This window comes from Mustela nivalis, assembly GCF_964662115.1.
Source record: "Mustela nivalis genome assembly, chromosome: 8".
NCBI classification, from domain to species: domain Eukaryota; kingdom Metazoa; phylum Chordata; class Mammalia; order Carnivora; family Mustelidae; genus Mustela; species Mustela nivalis.
The window spans coordinates 78,140,224-78,162,301 of NC_139027.1; the positions used below are offsets into that span (position 1 = coordinate 78,140,224).

Genomic DNA, 22,078 nt, shown 5'->3' on the forward strand with positions numbered 1-22,078 from the left:
CTTATCCTTCTAGCACTTGTACTCCATAAAACCCTAAACCAAGATTATCCACCTTCTATACCTAAGTTACCCTTAGGACTTCTGGAGAAAATCTCACCACAAGGAAGAATGGTACCCCATCAATTTATAGCATCAGCTATACCCCCATGGCTCTCAGCAATCCCTCCACAACTACTCCCATTCCCCTCAGGGTCATTCCTGACTTTCATGTTTTTCCCCAAGTTCCCAGCTCAATTCTCTTCTCTCTTGGTTGAGCCTAATTCCTCTTTTGCAGAAACATAAATTAAAGCCTCTCAACTTCCTGCCCCTCCATTGCCACTCCTTAGAAACCTATCTACATCTCTGCTCCACATTACCCCTCCTCAGGAGAAAAGGCATTCTGGATGTTCAGATATGTCTGTTATCACTGGCTTATTTACGGACTTGCTGCCATCAGGAACAATTTCCCTTCTAGAATTGCCAACCTAGGGGTTCTCACTGGATTCTTCTCTTCTTCTACAGACACATTTACAGGTCTTCTTTCAAAAGATTCTTCAACTCAACCCTCCCCTCACTTTCACATACAGTACCCTTCTCTCCCACAGCTGGACTTCTAGGACATGGGGTCTACATTTCAACCTCCATTTTCTCACCTCCAATCCACTCCCTGGTGGGGACACTCGCGTTTTCCCCTCTCCCACACCACTGAAAATTCCCACTCAACATCGATATTTGGATGTCTAATGGGCAGTACAAACTCAATGTGCTCCAAACTAAACTTCTAATCTTTGAACCCAAACCTTCTTCACCCACATCCTCACCATCTCAGTTGAGGGAAACAGCATGAGCAACTGGAAAGACGATAAGAAATTTGAAGTCGTCCTTTTCTTTGCCTCATACCCCACAGCCCAACCCATCTGGAATACTGGTGGCTCTATCTTCGAAATATATCCAGAATTTGACCCTTCTGACCACTGCCTATGTCACCATCCTGACTCAAGACACCATCATCTCTTGCCTGGACCATTGCAACAGGTCTCCCTCTTGCTCCCCTCCCCTCCCTACAGTCTATTATCAATGCAGTAGCCAGAATAATCTTTTTTTAAAGCATAAGTTAGACCATGCCATTCCTTGGCTCAAAAGTCTCCAGTGGCTCCCCAGAGTCAAAGTCCTTCCCATTATCTACCAAGCTCCCACTCTCTATCTTACCCCCTTGATGGGATCTCCTACTATCTTCCTCCCTCACTCACTCCCCTCTAGCCACACTGGCTTCCCTGCTATTCATGGAACATGCCAGGCATATCCACCTTAAGCCCTGTTCACTGGCTAGGCCTATTTTAAAGAAGATTTCTTTTTTTAAGATTTTATTTATTTCTTTGACAGAGACAGATCAAAAGTAGGCAGAGAGGAAGGCAGAGAGAGGAGGAAGCAGGCTCCCTGCTGAGCAGAGAGCCTAATGTGGGACTCGATCCCAGAACCCTGAGATCATGACCTGAGCTGAAGGTAGGCACCCCAAGGCTAGGCTTTTTATCTGAAATACTTTTGCTCCAGAGAGTCAAATGGTCAACTTCTCACCACTTTCAAACCTTTGCTCTCATGTAACTTTCTGACCACCATATTTAAAATTGCAACCTCTGTCCAGCATTCCTGATTTGCCCTGTATATGTTCAACCTTTTCCCTTTATAGCAGTTACCCCCTTCTAGCACACTATAAAAATATTTAGTTGTTATGTAGTGTCTCCCCTCACTGGAATGAGATTATTCATTGATAGACCTCAATATCTAAGAACAACACCTGCCATCTTGTAAGCATTCAGTAAGTATTGGTTAAAAATAAATAGAATTACCAAGGTCACCAATGAACTTCTACCAGACCCAAAGAGAACTTCCCAGTCCTCACATTTTTGGATCTCTCTGCAGTTGTGACCCTGAGAACCACTGCATCTTCCTGGAACCATTCCTTCTTTTCTCCTCTTCTTTTCCATGAAGTATCAGTGGACCTCCCAGCTCTCATTGTTCTTAAACAAGATCATCCACTCGAAGTTTTAACCACCACCTGAACGCTGACTTACCGAAAATCTGTACCTTCAGACAGACCTCTCTCCCCCAAGTTTCAAACCTAGGTAACTAGGTGGTTCCTGGATAATCTCAAATTTGACAAGTCCAAATCTGCTGCTCTTTCAGAGTTCCCTTTCTCCATGAGCACTGTCTTGCCAAGACAGAAAGTGAGATGAAGGCACATCACTCTCTCCCTCTCTCATGCCCCACATCCGATCATTCCGTCCCTTTGATTCCACCCCCACGAGTCTCGCTCCTCCAGCCCATCCTCCATGTCATGCCAGAACGGTCACTCTGTGAAATGGTTCCCCTGCTTCTCAGCCATCTATAGGGTAAATCAAAACCCTTTTCAGACAAGAATGCCAGGCTGTTCACACAGGCCCTCCACACCTACCTCACCTCCTGTCCCTCCCATTCTCCACTCCAGCAGTCCTGAACGCACATTCACTGACTCCCCTGAATGTGCCCCCCAGCCTTTGCACATGCTCTTTGCTCTGCTGGTAGTCCTACCCCTGCCTATCTGATCCAATGACATCTCATTCTTCACTGTTCACTCAGGCACCACATCCTCCTCAAGCCTTGCCCCAAGCAACCTAAAACATTCCACCCATTCTCCAGCTACATTCTGTCCATGCCTCTAAGGAGGCAATTACCTTGTGGTTTTGTAATCCTAACAAAATTCCCTACCAACCTCCCACCGTGGTTGTGAGCATCTAGTAATAACAGGGGAAAGGTCTGATAAGCTATAATACCGCAAACGGATGTTGGTCATGGAAGGAGACAGGAGCCCAGGAGGGAGGGAAGCAATGATCTGAGTACCATACAGTGAGATTAGTGCTATCATAGAGCTGTAGATGTGGAAACTGAGGCTCAGAGACCCTTGGAGTTCCACTGAGGAGCAAGGAGCAAGATGACTTGAATCCCAGCATATCCTGGTGACTGAGGAGTTTCTGTCAGAGATCAAGAATGGGAAACAATCGGGACGCCTGGGTGGCTCAGTTGGTTAAGCAGCTGCCTTCGGCTCAGGTCATGATCCCAGCATCCTGGGATCGAGTCCCACATCGGGCTCCTTGCTCAGCGGGGAGCCTGCTTCTCCCTCTGCCTCTGCCTGCCATTCTGTCTGCCTGTGCTTGCTCTCTCCCCCTCTCTCTCTGATAAATAAATAAAATCTTTAAAAAAAAAAAAAAAAGAATGGGAAACAATCCCGTCTTGTGTGCGTTGGTTAAACAAAAGCAGTGTAACATAAGGAATCTGTGCTTATGTGTAAAGAGTGGGAGGAAAGGGTGCTACGCTGGGCTGTAGGGAAGGATGAGCAGAAGCCTGCCACGTAACTTGTCCGCCAAGGGAGCTGCCACCTCTACTGTGGGCAGGATGACAGAGAATCGAAGCCCATCACACAGAATCCTTGAAATGAAGAACACCCCACCAAACGCCCAATCCCAGGACAGGGGAGACCCCGCCACCCACCAGTGTGCTAAGACACCCATGGGGCTCATGGCTGGACATCAGGTCACAACCGCGAAAACATCCACACCCCCAAAGCATGCTGGCCGCCAGCAAGAACTGACACAGCCTGAAGACCGCCTCCCCTTCCGCTCCACCTCCACACATCTCATGGGTCCATCTCATGACAGAAACTACTTTCAATCCAGAATCCTAGGAGCAGGGGAATCCGGGAAATGCCATTTTTAGCTTTTCCAACCTCTCAGGTACGGGAAGGTGCACGGAAGGGGTCTGAAATGGATGCCAAGTGCCAATCCACCACACAGCACAGAGAGAGAAATGCATGAAATGATACACATCTTACTACCGCAAAGTTCCTCTCGGGGGAGACAGCGTGTTGCTTGTTTTAGGACAAAGAACTAAAGGACATTTTAGTTCCTGGGGAAAAGATAAAGCTTTTCCTACTAAGAACTGCTGACAGACCTTTCTCCCGTGGATGTTGGGATATTACAGGCTGTGTCCTCAGTGGAAGCTGGAGAGAAGATATGGGGGAGCATTCACGGCTAGCTTTTAAAGGACATGAATTAGGACTTCACCAGTCCCTGTATCTGTCATTAGGTGTCCAGCCCTTAGATTGGCCCAGGGATTTGCAGAGGAGCCTGGGCACTCGAAGCCCCTTCTACCACAACAGTACGTTTTTATCCTAAGTCCACATAAAATTCCCTTTGGGGAAAAAAATTAAAAAGCACTGAATTGCTTTTTTAAATGTTTGAAAATGAGTCTTTGACCATGTCTCATCAAAATTATTTCTTACAACCAGCTCGTGGTAAGAGCCAAACAATGGGCAACATGAGGGTTGATAATGGCTCACAAGACCAGAGCTCTGTTCAGCTGATCAAGGCTGATTCAAAAGCTTCTGAGGGGCCGGAGACGGCCAATGTTGATGAGGTCTTTCCAGACAGCAAAGTCTATGTGTTTTTCTCCAACATCACCCCCAGAGCCCAAGGCCCAGGCTGGGACCATGACACAAAATGTGACAAAAATGTCAGGATATGAAAGGGGCTTGGAGATCCTCCAGCCCACTACCGTCACTTGACAGACGAGAAGACTGTCTTGGGGGAGGGAGGCACTGGTCAGCCGCAGAGCTGGGCCCACCCTCCCCCACCAGACTCCTCCTTGTGGGTGCTCACACCTCTGGCCACTTCTTCATTTCATCAGTGTCCTGCCTGCATCTGCGACTCTCTTAGAATCGAAATGCACACCTCACAATGCTAGCAGTGTTCTCCTGCAGGCTGCTGAGCACTGACGAAAGATTAGGGATTCCAAGAAAACTGCCGCAAATAAATGTCTCCATCCATCATATGAGCAGCTGTCTGAAAGGGCCTGAACCACAGACACAAAATGCCCCCTGCTGCCTTTTGCTCCCCCCCCCCCCCAAATGATCTACCATTCTTGCTGTCTCTCTCCTCCTTCTTCGGCAGAACTCCTGGCCCCTGCTTCCCACAGAGGCCTGCCAAATGTGGCTAGACTTTCTCCCAACCCAGGAAAAACCACTGAGGTTTGGCTTTGCAGGGAGAGGAACACCAGCTCCTAGTGACGCTAAGCCCAGGCATGGCTAGGATCTTTCCACCTAGGCCAAGGTCAGATCTCAGCAGAAAGCCAGGCCAGTCAGCCCAGTTTCTCAAACTGTTTGGTACCTAGAGGCCAAGTCCTGACACAGGGTCAGGGTGGAGAGCATCTTCTGAAGACAAGGAGCCCAAAGCGGTGGAGAGAGCCTGCTGGAGGAGACCCGTGGACCAGGAGCTTCGGCTCTCCTCCTCACAGTTACGGCTTCTATCTGGCCAAATGAACCCAGTCACCCCAGGTGGAAGAACTTAAGGCTGATTTTCTCCCCACACCAGGCTTTCCCCCAGGGCCAGTTTTTGCCATGGTACTACCATCTCCTTGTCTCAGGCCTGAATTCAGCCAAGTGCCATTGACCTTCATGCATAATGGGTTTTCTAGCGGTCCTTTGGGCGCACCATCTTACCCTCACACATCCTCCTCTCTGTCCCAGAACTTACAACAGCCTCCTACATGGCTACCCTTGGTCTCTCCAACCCTCTCTTAACACACAAATGGCCACATCAATCTTCCTCACACGACTTGGCATGGGATCCTTGCTCATAAACTTGTAATATTCCCCCAAAGTAATGAGCCAGGACATCAAGGCCTTCCATAATTAGATCTTATACCAAGCTTCCAGACTGCCTCCCCATTATAGGCATATTGCATGAATGTACACACACACACACACACACACACACACACACTTCTGATTAAGCCAGAATGATGTATTTCCTGGGCCTGTTCCCAGGAAATGGCCCATGGATTCTTGCCACTGTGCCATTGTTCTCACCATTTCCCCATCTGCCAGACCCTCCCCCATAATGTGCATGGCCTACATCCCTGTCACCCTCTGCCCCTCCCTCCTTCTTCCACCTTGGTCCGTCTTCCAGGCCCGTGGAGAGCCCTGTCTGTCCTGAATGCATACCCCATTCGTCATCGGCACCACCTGTCGGGATGTGGCCTCCTGCCAACCAGCAAGTTAGGACAAGTGTTATTATGCCCATTTTGCAGAGTGGAACCTGTGCCTCAAGAGGTAAGAGATCTGTCCCCTCAGGTCTGCATGGTAATGGATCATGTCAGCAGAACTAGTCCTGGTCTCCAGCCCAGCTCTTCCCGGCTACCCCTACAATGCCAGAGGCAGAGGAGCAGAAAGAAGGGGGGAGGTGGCACTCACGCTCCAAAGACCCTGAGGGGATGCAGTGAGTAATGGTTGGCTCCCCAGTCAGCCAGAAAAAATAGGGCATGCTCTGCCGGAGGAGGCCTCCTGCCCAGCGCCCTCTGTGGAAGCAGCCACACCTAGGCCAGAGGTGACTCCATGTAAACGGCCCCAGTGCCCTGTGAGAGAAACGCGAGGGGGCAGTGTTTCTGGTTTCCTGGGAGGTAGCTCGGACTCAGGCAAAGGCCATCTTTGCCGATTTCTGGGTTTTCACGTTGACTTGGGGGAGTTCTGCACCGTTTGTCAGACCGTGTAGGAAAACAGTAGCCAGGCCTACAGAACAGGGCGCCTTTGTCCACAGCGGACACCCTGGCCTGGAGCCCAGCTCAGCTTCAGGGGAGGATTTAGGTCAGAAGGAAAATGGGGGTGGGGATGGCTGCAGCCTTAAAATCTGATTTAGCCCAAGATTAGGGAGCTGTTTCCCTCTTCCCACGGTCGCACCCACATCCCCTGAAGCAGGGAGCTGGGGAGATCTGGCCTTAACTTAGTAATATGATGGACTCTGGGGAGAAAATATTGGTAGGCCTGATTAATGCTGGGGGGGTGGGGGTGGGGAGAGGAAGCTATTTGGCAAATGCCTACCATGTTAGCAAGTCCCCAGGCTATTTTGTGGGACTGTCTCCTCTTCCAGTCAGCTCAAGTCAGAAACTGTTACTTACCTCTTTGGAGTGTGCAAACCTGTGCGGAGGTGCAGAGGGGTGACCAAAGAGAGGCTTCCAGCCAACCACAGAGGCGGCCCCAGGGCTAGGAAGGATTTCCAAAGAAATGAGCTTCACGAGGCAAAAACGAATGTTGTCCTGAGTCCTTCAGAGTTTGAGGACTGTGTCTGCTTTATATTAAGTTCGTTTTCCACAGCGTTTGAGAAACTACTCCAATAGCGTTTATGAGGAGCAACCCCCTGACGACCCGCTGTCATAATTTCCCTTCAAAGACATTTTCCTAAAAGCTCCTCTTCACAAGGATTGGCCAAAAGCCAGTTCTTATCAGCCAGGCGCATTTATAGGGTCAACAAATGGGTTTCAGGTTCTAGCGTCTTTTACAAAAAGGGGTCAACTATGCCGAGTCTTGACTCTGAGGGCCGCCAGGCTTTTCTGCTGGCCTCGGCTGCCATCTTCTGGACAAAAGTGGTACTGCCTCCAGGGAGAGGCCTCTTCCATGGGCAGAGGTTTCTGGAGCGAACTTGAAAATCCGCCAGCGGAGGGCCATAAAACAACAACAACAACAACAAAAACCTTTAAGGGCCGGGCCGAGAGCGCACTCATTGATTTCACGTGCTACAGCAAACTGCACTGAACGATATAGGATGTTGTTGTGTTTTAACCCTCTCCAATGTGTCTTGCCTTCCTCAGTACTCAATAAACAGGTGGTTGAGCCGAAACTGTGTGTCAGATGCCGGGCTAGGTGCTGGGGGAGAGAGATGAGTCAGTCTTTGTCAAGAAAGAAAGAAAGAACGAAAGAAAAAGAACGAACGAAATAAAGAACAAACGAAAGAAAGAAAGGAAGGAAGGAAGAAAGAAACTTTGATAGGAAGGAAGGAAGAAAGGAAGAAAGAAAATATTTTTTCTATGAACCTAAAATGTCACAAGAAAAAAAAAAAAAAAGTCCAGAAACACCTGAGAACCATTAGTAACATTTCAAGGTGATTCGTGTCACGAGGGAGATGTACCACATGCCACAAGACCCCCAAAAGGAAAATCTGCTTGGGGCCGAAAGAGGACATGGTCTCCCCGGGGAAACTGAGAAAGTGACATTTGAGGGGTAGTGGCAAAAAGGGAGGGCCTAGAAGGCTCAAGAAAGTCTCGCTGAGTCCCACCACTGCCCTTGTTCCCCATCGTGGTTCAAACACCTAACGGGGAACCCGGCCGGGTGTCTAGAGCGGGAGAGAGAAGCGGGGTCATGGGATCCTGCTGAAGGCGTCTCGTGGGGGCTGCGGGGGCCCTGGCTCTCAGTCGGCAGGTGTGGGACGACAGTGAGGGCCGTGACCAAGGGCGAGGAAAACGCCAGGCTGGGTTTGGATCTCAATTTGCCTCTTCACAGCTGTGACGTGAGCAAACCACTTAACATCTACGAGCCACCCTTTCTTGCCGCGCACCTACGGGTGATGGGCATCCCTCCGGAGGAAATGAAACACGGACCTTCGTGAATGGCTGCCGAGCCCGTGTCAGCGCCTGGTGCCAAGGACCTGTACGGCTCTGTGCTCGCGCGTTCCCAGAAGCTCCCCCAAACACCTCCCGGGTCTTTATGAGATTTTCCTCCCCCCCCCCGCCCCCCCCCCTTAATCTCCTCTCTGGAACACAGACGTCCATACAGCCAGTGCTATCCGATGTGGGTTGACACCGGGCATGCTCCGGATCTGGAACCCCTTCCAAGGGTCCTGTGGGCCGGCTCTTCTGGGTGCCCTTCTGATAATTCTGCAAATGGTCAGAATTAGGAATCTGAAAAACTCCAGGCTGAAAGCCTCCCGGGGAGGCCCCGCTCGGCCACCAGGGGGCAGTATTGACCAACAGCTGCTTCACAGAGTTGGCTCCCCTCCTAGGGTTGCCGGGGAGGCCCCGGAGGGTGCCCCGCACAAAGGTGAAGAGAGGGAAGCTCCTTCCTGGAATACATTTATTTGATGGTAACTCCCATGAAATGAAAGGAGAGGGTCAGATTAAACATTCAAAGAGGCTTTTTTTGAGAGCAGCATCGACGGGCCTGCATAGTCCGGAAGGCCAGCTGCGGGCAGTTCCGAAGAGCGGGTACCCCTCTGCCTGGAGAAGGAAACAACCGCAGCAGGCGTGTGCGATGCAGGGCAGGCTTAACTGCCCCGGCTTTACTCACAGAAGCTGCACCTTGGAGGGGTTTCGATCACTTGCCAAGGTCTTGGCTTAGCTAGCAGCACCATTTGAGCCCGAACCCCAGGACCTCCATGACCAGAGCAGAACATTCTCCGCCGCACTCCACTCGTCCCTTTCGCTGACCGCAAATGAATGAATCAGAAGAGGTTACTGAGAGCCTCGTGGCCCAGGCTGGAGTCTCCACAGCCCCTTCCTGCTCTGAATGAGGGAAATCCAGAATCTCGGCCTTCAGGATGCTCTTCATGGGAATCTTCCTCCTATCGGCAGCTCCAGTCTGGTGAGGGCATAAGCGCGCCTATATTCTGGCTTCTCCGAGGTTGCCACAGGTGGCCTCTGCTTGAACAAACCCCGGATGTGAACCGCCACTGGATGTGCATTCCTAATAGATGGGAGGAAAGCAGCTTTGTGAAATTATGCACAAAATTCCTTCAAATGGCAGAGTTCCCATACCCATCACCCTACTTCCCAAGCATTTAAAATAGTCACACATATAAGAGTTTACTTTACACGTAGCTCTATGGAAATTCATCAGCTGCTGATTCACCCACATCAAAGTAGAGGGATCAAACCAGGAAAGTGGGTAGGAAGTGAGGCCTCTGGTTCTGCTGGGTGTGTAAAGACAAACAGGAGAAGGCATAGCTCCTCGGCACTCTGGCCTGCCCGTCTATGTGATACTAGCCAGAAGGGAACCGCTGCCTGCCCCAGCAAGGGGCAGCGTGAGCAAGGCAGCTGGCCCTGCCCCACCCAGCCTCTCACCTAGCCGGAGAGATGGGACAAACACCACATCACTTTAACGCCAAGCAGCCAGAGACACAAAGCACCCAGTTTCACAGGTGGCAGTAGCCAGGATGGACCCTAGAGATTGGAGGGCACTGTCGTAGTTGGAGATAAAAGAGAGAAGGTTTTGTGGGCTCAGGACACTGCCAGCAAAAAGCCCGGAACACAGGCAGGCTAGGGTATGTGGCATTCCTTCTCTCTCCATCCTGATGACGTGTTCCACAAGGAGAAGAGTTGCCTCTGAGGATTCGTGGTGCTCTCATCTGTACCTAACACAGGGTCAGGAACGGGGTGCGTTACTGATTTGCAAGAACTTCTCAAAAGACAGGACATTCCCCAGGGCACTGGGGCAGGTATGTTGAAAGGGAACTGAATTCCTGGTATACCCACACTGTGCCCCTTATTAAGTTACTGGCTCTCGGCTGCAAACCCAGCCTTCATTGCCCTGGTCCCTGTGCAGACGCCAGAGCCTAGAAACGCCTCTGCGCAATGTGATGCTTTGTCAGGAGAGGGCGCCAGAGAGACATCGCAGAAGGAAGGTAGGTCCTCCTCTTTGCTTACTCGCTCCATGCTGCAACGCTTGGTGGGGACAGCGGGTGACTCAACGCTGCTGAGAGTCTCAGGGACACCTCAGGGGCAGCTTCACAACAAGTTGAGGTCCTCTCCAGTGACTTCCTGCTAAGTTCAACACCAAACCCTAAGCAGCTGCCTGGTGAGTTCTGTTGACATCCCATTAGGTAGTTCCCCGCTTGCCAGCCTGGATCTACTTGACCTTGGCCTTAGTAAAGTTTTCATTGTTCAGTGGCTCCAGCCAGACCCTCTTCAGTGAGACCTGACCTCAGCTCCCCCACTTTATTCCTTCCTGTAGTTTTTAGAGTTCTCTTTACCCCTCAGTAGGCATTCTCCTGCCACTGGTTCATAAATGATTCTTTACCATCTGCCTTCCCTGTTGGAATTACCGTGTGGTTTCTGTGTCCTGATAAGGCTCTGAATGATAAAACACTCCTGCACACGCCTTCACCCACATCTCTGCGTCGTCTTTGGAAGCACCCTCCTCCACAGCTCCTTGCTCCTTCCCCAGGTGGATTCCCACCCCTGCAAAACTCTGAGCACCTCGAAGGACTTCCTCCTCTTGACAGCCCCTGTGTCAACCAGGGTTCAGGCAGGAACACGGGAATGATTCCAAATATTTTAAGCAGGAAGGAATTTGATACAGGGACTTTGGTGCTTAACAGGCTTCCCCTGTTCCTGTCGCTGTGGGGAGGTGACTTGACCTCTCTGAAACTCAGTTACCACCTCTAGAAAGATGGAGATCATAATGGCACCTAACTCACGGGGCGTCTCTGAAAAATTACGTAGTAGAGTCCATGAAAGATTCTCTGCACCCAGCACATGCTTAGGGCTCGAGAAATGTAAGCTCTTATTGGAGTTATGACGATGACTCTCTAAATGGACCAGCACACCTGCGCTCAAGGGCTGAAAAGCCACGACACGGCTCTGGGGCAGCCAGGAAGGGAAGAAGACATTTCAGCAGTGAGACTTCCTTCCCAGACTGAAGTAAAGTCTATTGCAGAGTGGGGAGGGAGTCAGAGAAGGGTGGGTGATGTGTAGGATGACAACAACCCAGTGGCTCCAGGATCCCTGCCTATTCTCAATTACGATGAACGTCCTTCACCTACACTGAGCAAAACTCTCTCATCCAGGTTCATTTTAAAAATTTTTAAATCTTTTTTTAAAAATTTTTTTAAAGATTTTATCTATTTATCTATTTATTTGACAGACAGAGATCACAAGTAGGCAGAGAGAGCAGAGAGCCCGATGCTGGGGGTGGGGGTGCAGGGAGGGCTCCATCCCAGGGTCCTGGGATCAAGACCTGAGGCGAAGGCAGAGGCTTTAACCCACTAAGCCACCCAGGTGCCCCCATTTAAAAAATTTTAATTGAAAATGTATAAGCACACGATTTTTTTCAAAACATCACAGTACAAAATGCTATGCAGTTCAGAATGTCTCCGTCCCACCCAAAGCCCCAAACCCTCAGCTCTCCCAGCTCAGAGACAGCACCATGAACCAATTTGCTGTGTATATTTCCAGGCATATTGTAGGCATACACAAGTATAATGTGTTTTCATCTTTTAATACATATGGGAGCCCTGTTTTTGCTTTTCCACTGAATAATATATCTTGGAGAGCATTCCTTATTTGCACTGATGCCTCCCCCCTTATTCATTTTTTCTCAAGTCTTACTCTTTTTAAATATGCATAGTATTATTTTTTAAGATTTTATTTATTTATTTGAGAGAGAGAGAGAGAGAGCATGACTGCAGGGGAGAAGCAGGGAGCCCGATGTGGGGCTTGATCTCACGACTCCGGGATCATGACCTGAGCCAAAGACAGATGCTTAACTGACTGAGCCACACAGGCACCCCCAAATGTGCATAGTATTCTTGCCATAGGCATAGCACTTATTATTTAAGCAGAGCTCTTCTGGTGGAAATTTAACATTTTCCCAGTCTTTTCCTATCATAAACAATGTCATCATATCTATTGTACATATTGACTTCTTTATTTTCACGACAAAAAAATAATCTCACCTCTTAGAGCTGGAGCCCCAACAACTGTCCCTATGATCTAATATAAAAAATGCCGGGGAAGGGGCACCTGGGTGGTGAAGCCTCCTCCTTCGGCTCGGGTCATGATCCCAGAGTTCTGGATCAAGCCCTGCATCAGGCTTTCTGCTCAGCAGGGAGCCTGCTTTTTTTCCTCTCTCTGCCTGCCTCTCTGCCTACTTGTGATCTCTGTCTCTGTCAAATAAATAAATAAAATCTTAAAAAAAAAAAAAAATGCCGGGGAAGGAGACGGGAAACCTGCATTCCAGTCCTGTCGCAGCCAATAATGTCCTTAGCATTCAGACACCAATCTCTTTCCCTCCCTGTGTAACTCAGGTTCCTTGCCTGTCAGGCAATAATTGTACCTGCTTTAAAACGGCCTCACCAGGGCATTCTGAGAATCAAATGAGACAACGGACGTGAAAGCTTGTGAGTGCTGTGCTAATATCCAAGACTCTCGTCTGGTTATCAGCCAAACCTCGAATTGATTTGTTGCTCTGTGAAAGCGCCCATAAATAACATGGTGCCTGCCACACCCGGTACCCCTTCTAAAGGAAACCTCTGCCCTGCTCCCCCGCCCCACAGCTCCTGCTTGAGGGCAACCCGAGGCTGCCTTGTCCCTCCCTGCCTTCCCCCATCTTCCACTTTTCCACCTCAGGGCTGAACCTGGCTGAGCATGCTGGGAGCACCGCAAACTTCCCAGTGGCTAGAACAAGGAGTTCTGCCCAGAGAGAGACAAACCGAGTCATTCTGACTCTTGCCTTTGGAAAAGTCTACCAGGAAGTCACATGTGAGTAAGATAGGACAAGCATAGGACAGGAGACGCAGATGGAAGCCACACAGCCAGCGTCCCAATGGGCCATTCCAAGCTGCAGTTACCAGGAAGCTGAAATTGAGAGGAAGTGGAAACCCCCAATACACCAAAGCTATGATGTAGGGGGAACGTGGCAGATGTTGGTGAGAAGTGAAAGGACACAGAGACGCAGAACCACCAGAACCTGCATGTTACAGCAGGGACAGAGCAGATACAGCTCCACAGCTCAGCCCAGTCCCTGCTGGGCTCCCATGTGATCCCATCTCCTTTGCTCCCTCATGTGGCTTTACTATAACCTGCCTTTGCCTGGGCCGGGTGGCAGAGGGGAGACCCTCTTCATGCTGCCAGGAGTCCCAAATCAACCCAAGGCTCATGAGACCCACATCCGCAGCTTCCTGCAGAGTTCCCTAAAGGGTGTGTGTGTGTGTGTGTGGAGAGGCTCTTACCTTGGGGCAGGAGAAATGAGAGTCCTAGACTCCATTTTGCTTTGAAATATGCAGCTCTGCTAATGAATGAAGGCAGTTTCGTGGAGGTCGGCCTCCTGAGAAAAGGTCAGGGTGGAGAGGGGCCGAGAGCAGACGTGGAGAGGAAAATGGCTAAGAACGAGCAGTTGAGGTCACACTCATGCAAATGCTTCTTTCTTACCTGAATTCCACCTACCCTCCATGGTACCTCTTCCACCAAACCCTTCCCAGCTGCTTCAGCCATCTTGGACGGGTCTTCTTTTTCTTTTTTTTTTTTTTTTTGGACGGGTCTTCTTAACTACAGTGACTGACTACATTGCCTTATAGGTCCCAATACTTCATCATCCTGCCCTGTAGCCATTCAACCTACAGCTTTCTAGTTCTTTCCACTAAAAAAGCAAAACACATTTCTCCCCTTTTCTTGGGGAGAAATAGTATAAGCCAATAGTATAAGATGAAGTGATGGTGTACCAATTCCAAGGACTCTTGTGCTTTTTCCGTTACCATGAAGAGAGCATGCCTAGGTTAACCCACTGTTCCCAAGAAGAGGATGAGGCACATGTGGAACGAAGTTGCTTTGGACAACCCTCCTAGTTGAGCCCAGCCTAGATCAGCCAACTCTCAGATGCCTGAACTAAATAAATGTTAATTTTTTATACCACTGACATTCTATGGTTGGTTGACAGATAACTGATACAACTACCCAGAGCACATATTGTGCTTTTTAGTACTTTGTTATTTTTAATGACAGTGCATTATTTGGTCATGCATCATTGTTTCTTTGGGTAGGTCCCTCCTCATTAACATCAGACTTAGAAAGAAAGAAAGAAAGAAAGAAAGAAAGGATCTCCACTTAAATTTGAATTTCTGGAAAACAGGGAATAATTTTTTTTTACAGTAAGTGCATTCCATGCAATTTTTAGAACACATTTACACACAAAAAATTACCTACTTGGCATCCAAATTTAACTGGGCATCCTGTGTTTATCTAGCAATCCTACTTCCAGTGCTTGAGGCTATCTCAGCATCTTACCCAGGAACTCTGATCCTGTTCCCCTGGTAATCGTCTTAATGCTGGGAAACAAAAGCATGGTTGTCAAATTGCAAGATTTGTAAGATGGTAGATAGTAAGCACTTTCTCGTCTCCAGTGACAGACCGACCCCTTACGATAATGGTGACGATGGTGATGATTTACTTAGCCTCTGTCTAGGCAGGTAGCGGGCAAATACACTACCTGGTTTTCATATCCAGGCTTCATAGTGCAGCCAAATGGTAAATCTCACCCCCATGTATCAATGAGGACGCTGAGCCCCAGGCAGGTAAAATCACTTTCCGTTGGCCACACAGCTAGTAAGCGTAGTAAAGCTAAAATTCACATGCAGCCTTCTCTCTTTCCAGAATGCAATTTTGTCTCCAACTCCTGAAAAGGTGTTCTGTCATTTTCATGAAAGTGAAGATGGCAACATATGTACCCCAGCCTCCCAGTTTCTGTGTTGGTCCCTCTCAGATCATTCCGTGAATAAGGGGAGTTGTATTAGCGTGTGAGGGTTTCCACAACAAAGTACACAGCACCACAGAATGGGAGTCTTAAACCACAGAAATGTGTCTTCTCACATGTGTCTCCAGTCTGGAGGGTGGATGTCTAACATCAAGGTGTCATGGGGGCTGGTTCCTTCCAAAAGCACTGAGGGAAGGGTCCATTCTAGCCCTGCTGTAGTAATTTTGTCTCAATCTGACTGGGCTCATAGGGTGCCCCAATTACTTCTCCGTGTGTGTGTGAGGGTATTTCTGGAGAGATGAGCATTTGAATTGGTGGGCTGAGTAAAGCAGGTGGCCCCACCCATTGTGGATGGGCGTATCTAGTCCTTTGAGGGCCTGAGTAGAATAAAACCATGGGAGATGGGTGCCTGGGTGGCTCAGTCAGTTAAGCATCAGACTCTTGATTTCAGCTCAGGTCATGATCTCAGGGTCCTGGGATGGAGCCCCCCATTGGGTTCTGCACTCAGCACGGAGTCTGCTTGAGGATTCTCTTTCCCTCTGCCCCCCGCTGTTCGCTCTCTCAAATAAATAAATCAGTCTTTTTTAAGATTTTTAAACGGGGCACCTGGGTGGTTCAGCCGGTTGAGCGTCCGATTCTTGATTTCAGCTCAGGTCATATCTCACAGTAACGGGATAGAGCCTGAGTCAGGCTCAGCACTCAGTGTGGAGTCTGTGTCAGATTCTTTCTCCTTCTCCTCTCCTTCCCCCTCTGCCCCTTTCACTCCCACTTGGTTCTCTCTGTTTAACTGCTTGAGCTGAGCTATCAGTTTTCTCCTGGCCAGGGACTGGGACTTACACCCATAGCTCTCCTCCTTATTAGACCTTTGGATTAGGACTGCAAATTACACCATGAGCTTTCCTGGGAATCCCACTCACAGACAGAAGTGGCAGAATCATGCCATTTCTGCTCAGCCTCTGCAATCGCAGGAGCCAATTCCTTATAATAAATCACATATAAAAATATAAATATACATATTTATTTATTTTTTATATTAAAATATATTTGTATTTTTATTTAAGATATTTGAAAATAAATATATATTTATTACATTTTATAATTATTTTAATTATAAAAATTATAATTATAAATTATAATTATAAAAATTATTATATATCTTATAATTATTATATTTTATAAATAAATATACACATATTCAAATATATTTATTTGAAAATAATATATATTTATTTTCAAATATGTTCAATATATAGTCAAAACAATATAGAGATAGATAGATAGATTCTCTGGAGAACACTGATACATGCCTCTCTCCTTGTAGATGGTCGTCTTCTCCCTTACATTCAGTCCATCTTCCTTCTGTGCAGGTCCGTGCCCAAATTTCCTCTTCTTACAAGCATATCAGTCATACTGGGTTAGAACCTACCCTAATGACCTCATTTTAACTGAATCACTTCTAGAAAGGCCCTCGCTCTAAATAAGGTCACATTCTAAGGCACTGGGGATTAGGGCTTCAACATAGGAATTTGGGGGGAGAGACGATTTAGCCTCCAACAAGGTTTGTGGAGCTAGCTGAACTCATCCTGATGCAGTCTGCCTTTAAAAGAGGGACCCAATGGAAATTTCAGATGCCGGAACTCTGGTTTTCAAGTGGTGGAATTCTAGTGTCTAAAGGAGTCCCTACAGTGGCAAAGGCCCATCGTGCAGTTCCTAACAATGGGCCTCAAAGGTGTGTCACAGCCTCCACCAAAGGGGCCCTAGCAACTAGTAGAATGTGGGTTATTATGAGGACAGGGGATTGTGATGGTGGCCCGACTATGGAATCTGGTGAAACCAAATGTTAGTACCTTCAAAGATGTCCTTTGGCCCCAATTGGCAGCATTGTGGTTTTCTGGATGGCAGCAGAGGACAGAGAAATGATGGAAGCCCGGGGAGCAGGAGAAAGCTGCCCAACCTTCCCCAAGGCGGCGCCTGATGACCCCATGTCTGAAGGGAAATCAAGGGCTTCTTTGGTAAGGGGCAGGGGTGGATACCTTGTTTCACTGCCCCTGCCTGTCCCTACGTGGGGAGGAGGGTGTCATGGGGACACGTGATAGGAGCTGAGTGCTGGGGGATCCCAGAGAGCTACTAAAAAGAGCAAGTCACATGTACCCCGTCCCCCCAGCTGTCACCAGGGACCAGGTAGCCCTTAGTAAGATTGTGAAATCATCTGAGGCTGGCTTTGGTCTCTACCACCTCCCTCCCCATTCAGGGCCGGGTCCTCCCTCTGCCAATACGACCCTGCTCCCCCATAGCCCGTGTGTTGGTCCCCTACACTGGGTTTCTGACTTATCTCAAAGTTAGAGTGGGGGTGGGAAATTTACCAGGAAGACAGACTTCTGCCTCAACTCCTCAAGCCTCTCCTTGCAACTTGAGGGCACCCTTCCCTCATGTCAGGGTGCCCTCCCCTTCCCTGTGACGCTCAGGGCCTGCTAACTCTGGGTGAGTGCACCTCTGGCTAGAGCTCAGCCTAGATCCTTACAGGTCACAGCTCTCTTCCACGACCGTCCAGTCCGTGGTGGCCGGCAGGCTGCGGAGTGCCCAGGGTGGGGCAGGGGCAGCCCCAGGCACACTCCTCAGTGTCCCCTAAATCTCCCCTTCACTGCTCCAGGAGGCAGAGTCCCCGAAGCCAGACTCTTCCCACGACCACCTAGAGGAGATGGAAGCTTGTGAGAACGGAGGCTGCCCAGGGCCACCCAAGTCAGGGTCCTCCAAGGCTGGCTCCACCACCAAGGGCCAGGCGGGCGACGGGCCTGAACTCGGGGAGCTGCCCCCCGCTCGGGCCGCCCCGGAGACCCCGGGGACCGAGCGCAACACCGAGATGGAGCTGGAGAAGGTGCGCATGGAGTTCGAGCTCACGCGGCTCAAGTATGTGCACGAGGAGAACGAGCGCCAGCGGCAGCACGAGGAGGTGATGGAGCAGCTGCAGCAGCAGGTGACGCCCCGCCTGGTAGGTGACCTAAAAGTAGGGTGTGCTGGCAAGAGGCCCGCAGGCTCCGCCCGGAGGGCTGGGGGAACCCCTCCCTGCCCTGCAGGGGGAGCCCACTGAGCTGCTTCAGGCCTGCATCCCTCCCTGATCCAGCTTAGCGTCCTGGCAAAGCTAGATCAACTCTTGAAGGAGAGCTGACCCTGGGAGGGGCCTCGGAACCCCGGTTCCGCCTGCCCACAGCTTTCCTTCTCCGGGAAAGTCTTCACCGCTTCCTCTGTGACTGGCTTTCCAGCATTCTCTAGTTCTCTCTGTATCTCGCTTAAGAGACGGGAGTCGGGAGTCGGGGCGCCTGGGTGACTCAATGGGTTGAGCCGCTGCCTTCAGCTCAGGTCATGATCTCAGGGTCCTGGGATCCAGTCCCCCATCGGGCTCTCTGCTCAGCAGGGAGCCTGCTTCCTCCTCTCTCTCTCTGCCTGCCTCTCTGCCTACTTGTGATCTCTCTCTGTCAAATAAATAAATAAAATTAAAAAAAAAAAAGAGAGAGAGAGAGACGGACAGCAGTCCGCCCAGGGATTTGGATAAAACTATCATCTCCCGGGGTCAGAGCCGCATCTGTTCCGTGGGATTGCTCTGCCTTGTTGCCAACTAAAACGGAGGCATCTCCAGCCAGGAGATGTGTATTAAATGAGGGGATAAGAAAGCCTACTTTCTGTCACATGGGATGGGAAGGGCTTATTAGCACTGTGAGGCCAGGGCCACTCTAAGTCCTAAATAGCCTAAAGATGCCATTGTTGAAAGCATGTTGCCTGGGCTTTAAAATCAGCCCTGGGTTAAAACTCTGGCTGTACTGTGTATAAACCGCGTGATATTGCACAAGAGATGAATCCTCCTTGAGCCTAGATTTGCGCATCTAGAAAGTAGTCCCCACCGCATAGGGTCCCAGCGAGGAGTGAAGGAGAGCATACATGCAGGGCACTTTGCGCTGAGCCTGGCACATTAGGTAAGCACTCAATAAATGTTAGCTATTACCATTTTTATGTACTCATGCAATTCACTTCTTGACCCAAATGCAACAACTTACATTCATCACTTTTCAATTTTATTGGGATGTAATGTATTAGCTATGCTTCCCAGCTCTGAGTCATCCTCACTTCTGAGAAACTTGCCTTCTGTCTTTATCCAAGTCATTGCTATAATTGTTGAGGAGGATATGACCTAAAGTAAATACCACTAAAAGATCTCCCTACAGGTTAGCAATGTTCCATTAATCAGCACCCTTGGGTTACATTTTATCCAGCTCACATTTCTCTACCTTGTCCAAAAAACTATCTTGAGACACACTGGCAGATGGTTTCCCAGAATTAAGATATTATACTACCTATAGCATTTCCCTAATTGACTGGTCCTTTTTTTTTTTTTTTTTTTTTTTTAGAAAAAGAGATTGGTTTTTGTGTGATTTGTTTTCAATGAACACATGCTGGGTTTTAACAATTTTTTTTGCTCACACAATACCTGCTTAATTATACAATGAATGGTTTTGCTAAGCCAAGTCAAGCTTACTGAACTGATATCTCCAGAATCCATCCATTTTCCCCCTCCTTTTAAAAATCTAGAAAATATTTGCTTGTCTCTAAGATTCTGGCACATTTCCTGAGATTTTTTTTTTTTTTCCCCTCTCTAGTAAGTTCCATTTCCAAGCTTGGGGCATTGTTCTCAGTATCGTGGGGTAAAATGTGTCAGGAGTCGGAGCCTGAAATACTTAACACACCCGAGGTTGAGATATTGTGCCTTTGCTCTCTGCCTCCTTCTAACCATATTTGTTTTCCCTTTTTTAGTTTGAAAATCTTACTCTTGCTGGATGAGCTGGAAACCCTTGGTGTATAGTCTTATCTGCTGTCTTCTGCTCAAAAGACAGACCACTGAAAATGTGGTGAAAAGTCTAAAAGGTCACACAAATGCATGTTTGGTTGTCAAAATCATAATTGTCACCCATGAGCATTTCAGGCTGAAAACGCATGCTGGCCGCTTTTGTGGGCAGAAGCCAATAGACCGGGAGCTGCAGTGGATGGGCAGACCACCCACACAGCACCCCATCCCGCTAGAATCCTGGGTTTCCTCCTCTGGTCTTCAACTTGCCTTGGTATTCACTTTAGAAACGGCATCACCGGAGTCATTTTCTGCCCTCTCGGGTTTATTGATTTGCCCTCACATTTTCTATAGTTGTCCAAACAACGGTGTGTCCACAACCCTGGTCTTTGGTAATCGTTTACAAAGCTGTTTAATGTTTTGTGCATTTACTGGCAGGTGATGTTTAAGCCCCCTCCCCACTTTCTCTTTTTCTAGATGAATGGGTGGGGAGATTTCATTGTACTGGAAACTACCTCTGTGTGTCTGTTTCTCGCTAGGTTAGGGTAACCCGGTCCCAGCCATCTGCCTGCTTACAAAAGGCATGGCATGATTTTAAAAGATATTTTAGAGAATAAACCATGGGTGATGCCTTCTTAACTACAGATCAAAATAGTTTTGTCAGCTTTCGCTATACTTATATGTTGATGCTTTCTACAGTTAAAATGCGGGCTTGTTGAACCTCAATTGCATAGATTTCAGAAATGAGCAATGCGCAGGCAGAATCAGCTAGACGACTCAAGCTGCTTTCCCCAGGCTCGATACTGTAGAATATCAGAAGTCCTATCACCTGTCTCTGACCACCTGTCCACCAGGGAGACCCAACCTCTGGCCAATAGGCCACAGACTAACCCCTGAGACATGTGCCAGGACAAGAACAGTCAGAAACAGGCACTTGTGCCCTCTCATTGAGCCACTGTGCAGAGAACAAGGCTGAGTGTCAGGGCAAGCCATCCAGAGAACATTCCTGAGGACAGGTATGCAGATCTGGGGACCTCAGAGTCAGAGACAGTCTGCACACTTGTGACTGGAGGCAGCAGAGAACTCAGAGAAAGGACGTTGTTGCCTGGTGCCTGACTCAGGAGGGATGAGGGCAGACTGAAGAAGTGAAGACCTAGGAGGTCCCTCTACGTGCCCGTGACCTTGCTGGGAATGCTTCCGTTCTTGGCCCACTCTTCCTCCTGTAGTCTGTGAGGGGGACATGGTGACCCTTCCCTCAGGTGAGGAAGATGGCCTGCCTGAGGTCATATTCTGGAAGGGACGGGAACAGGACTGACACCAGACCTGCCTGGTTGCCAAGCAGCGTGGTTTGGCCAGCGGAGCTCTCTTCTTTCCCCCACAGTTCTCGGGAGGCCTCCAGGACCTCCTGCTCCCCCAGAACCAGTTTGCCATGTTCCTGTACTGCTTCATCTTTATACACATAATCTATGTCACCAAGGAGATGATCTTCTTTCTCTTCTCCAAGCACTACCTGTTCTGCATTGCGGCTATTTTGCTCTGTTTGATTAAAACTTTATGGTCCTACTTCTAGGTGCTTTTGCTCCCTCCATCACTGGGAACCCCCATGCCAGTGGGTTACTACGACACGATCCAAGTTAGCCCCTGGCCTGCCTCCCTCCTCCTCCCCTCACACAAGCCTCCCTCCAGTCAGAGCTTGCTGTTAGGAAAGGCTCTGCTATCAACCATTTACATTTTAGTGTGAAGAACCATGTTTAGGCCTTATACAAGGCCTGAGTTCTCAGTGTGGATGAAGATGCTTTGGGCCCTGAGGGGAGGATCTCAGAAGTGACCGATCTAGGGAGGTATTTAGAGGGTGAAGGAGCTTAGGGTTTCTAGAATCATAGAAATCATACTATGACCAGGTTGGTTTGGGATCTACCACATCTCCTCACTTGTACAGATCT

At 49.0% G+C, this 22,078-nt stretch overlaps 1 protein-coding gene across 1 annotated transcript; it reads left to right on the forward strand.

Moving 5' to 3' along the window:
* Positions 1-17,111: 17,111 nt before the first annotated feature.
* On the forward strand, positions 17,112-21,705 carry TMEM247 (transmembrane protein 247; the record flags this gene model as incomplete). The annotated part of the gene is made up of 3 exons (XM_082747171.1): positions 17,112-17,313; positions 17,952-18,290; positions 21,517-21,705. The coding sequence occupies exons 1-3, from the start codon at positions 17,197-17,199 to the stop codon at positions 21,703-21,705; spliced, it is 645 nt and encodes a 214-aa protein (XP_082603297.1). The 5' UTR covers positions 17,112-17,196.
* Positions 21,706-22,078: the final 373 nt, after the last annotated feature.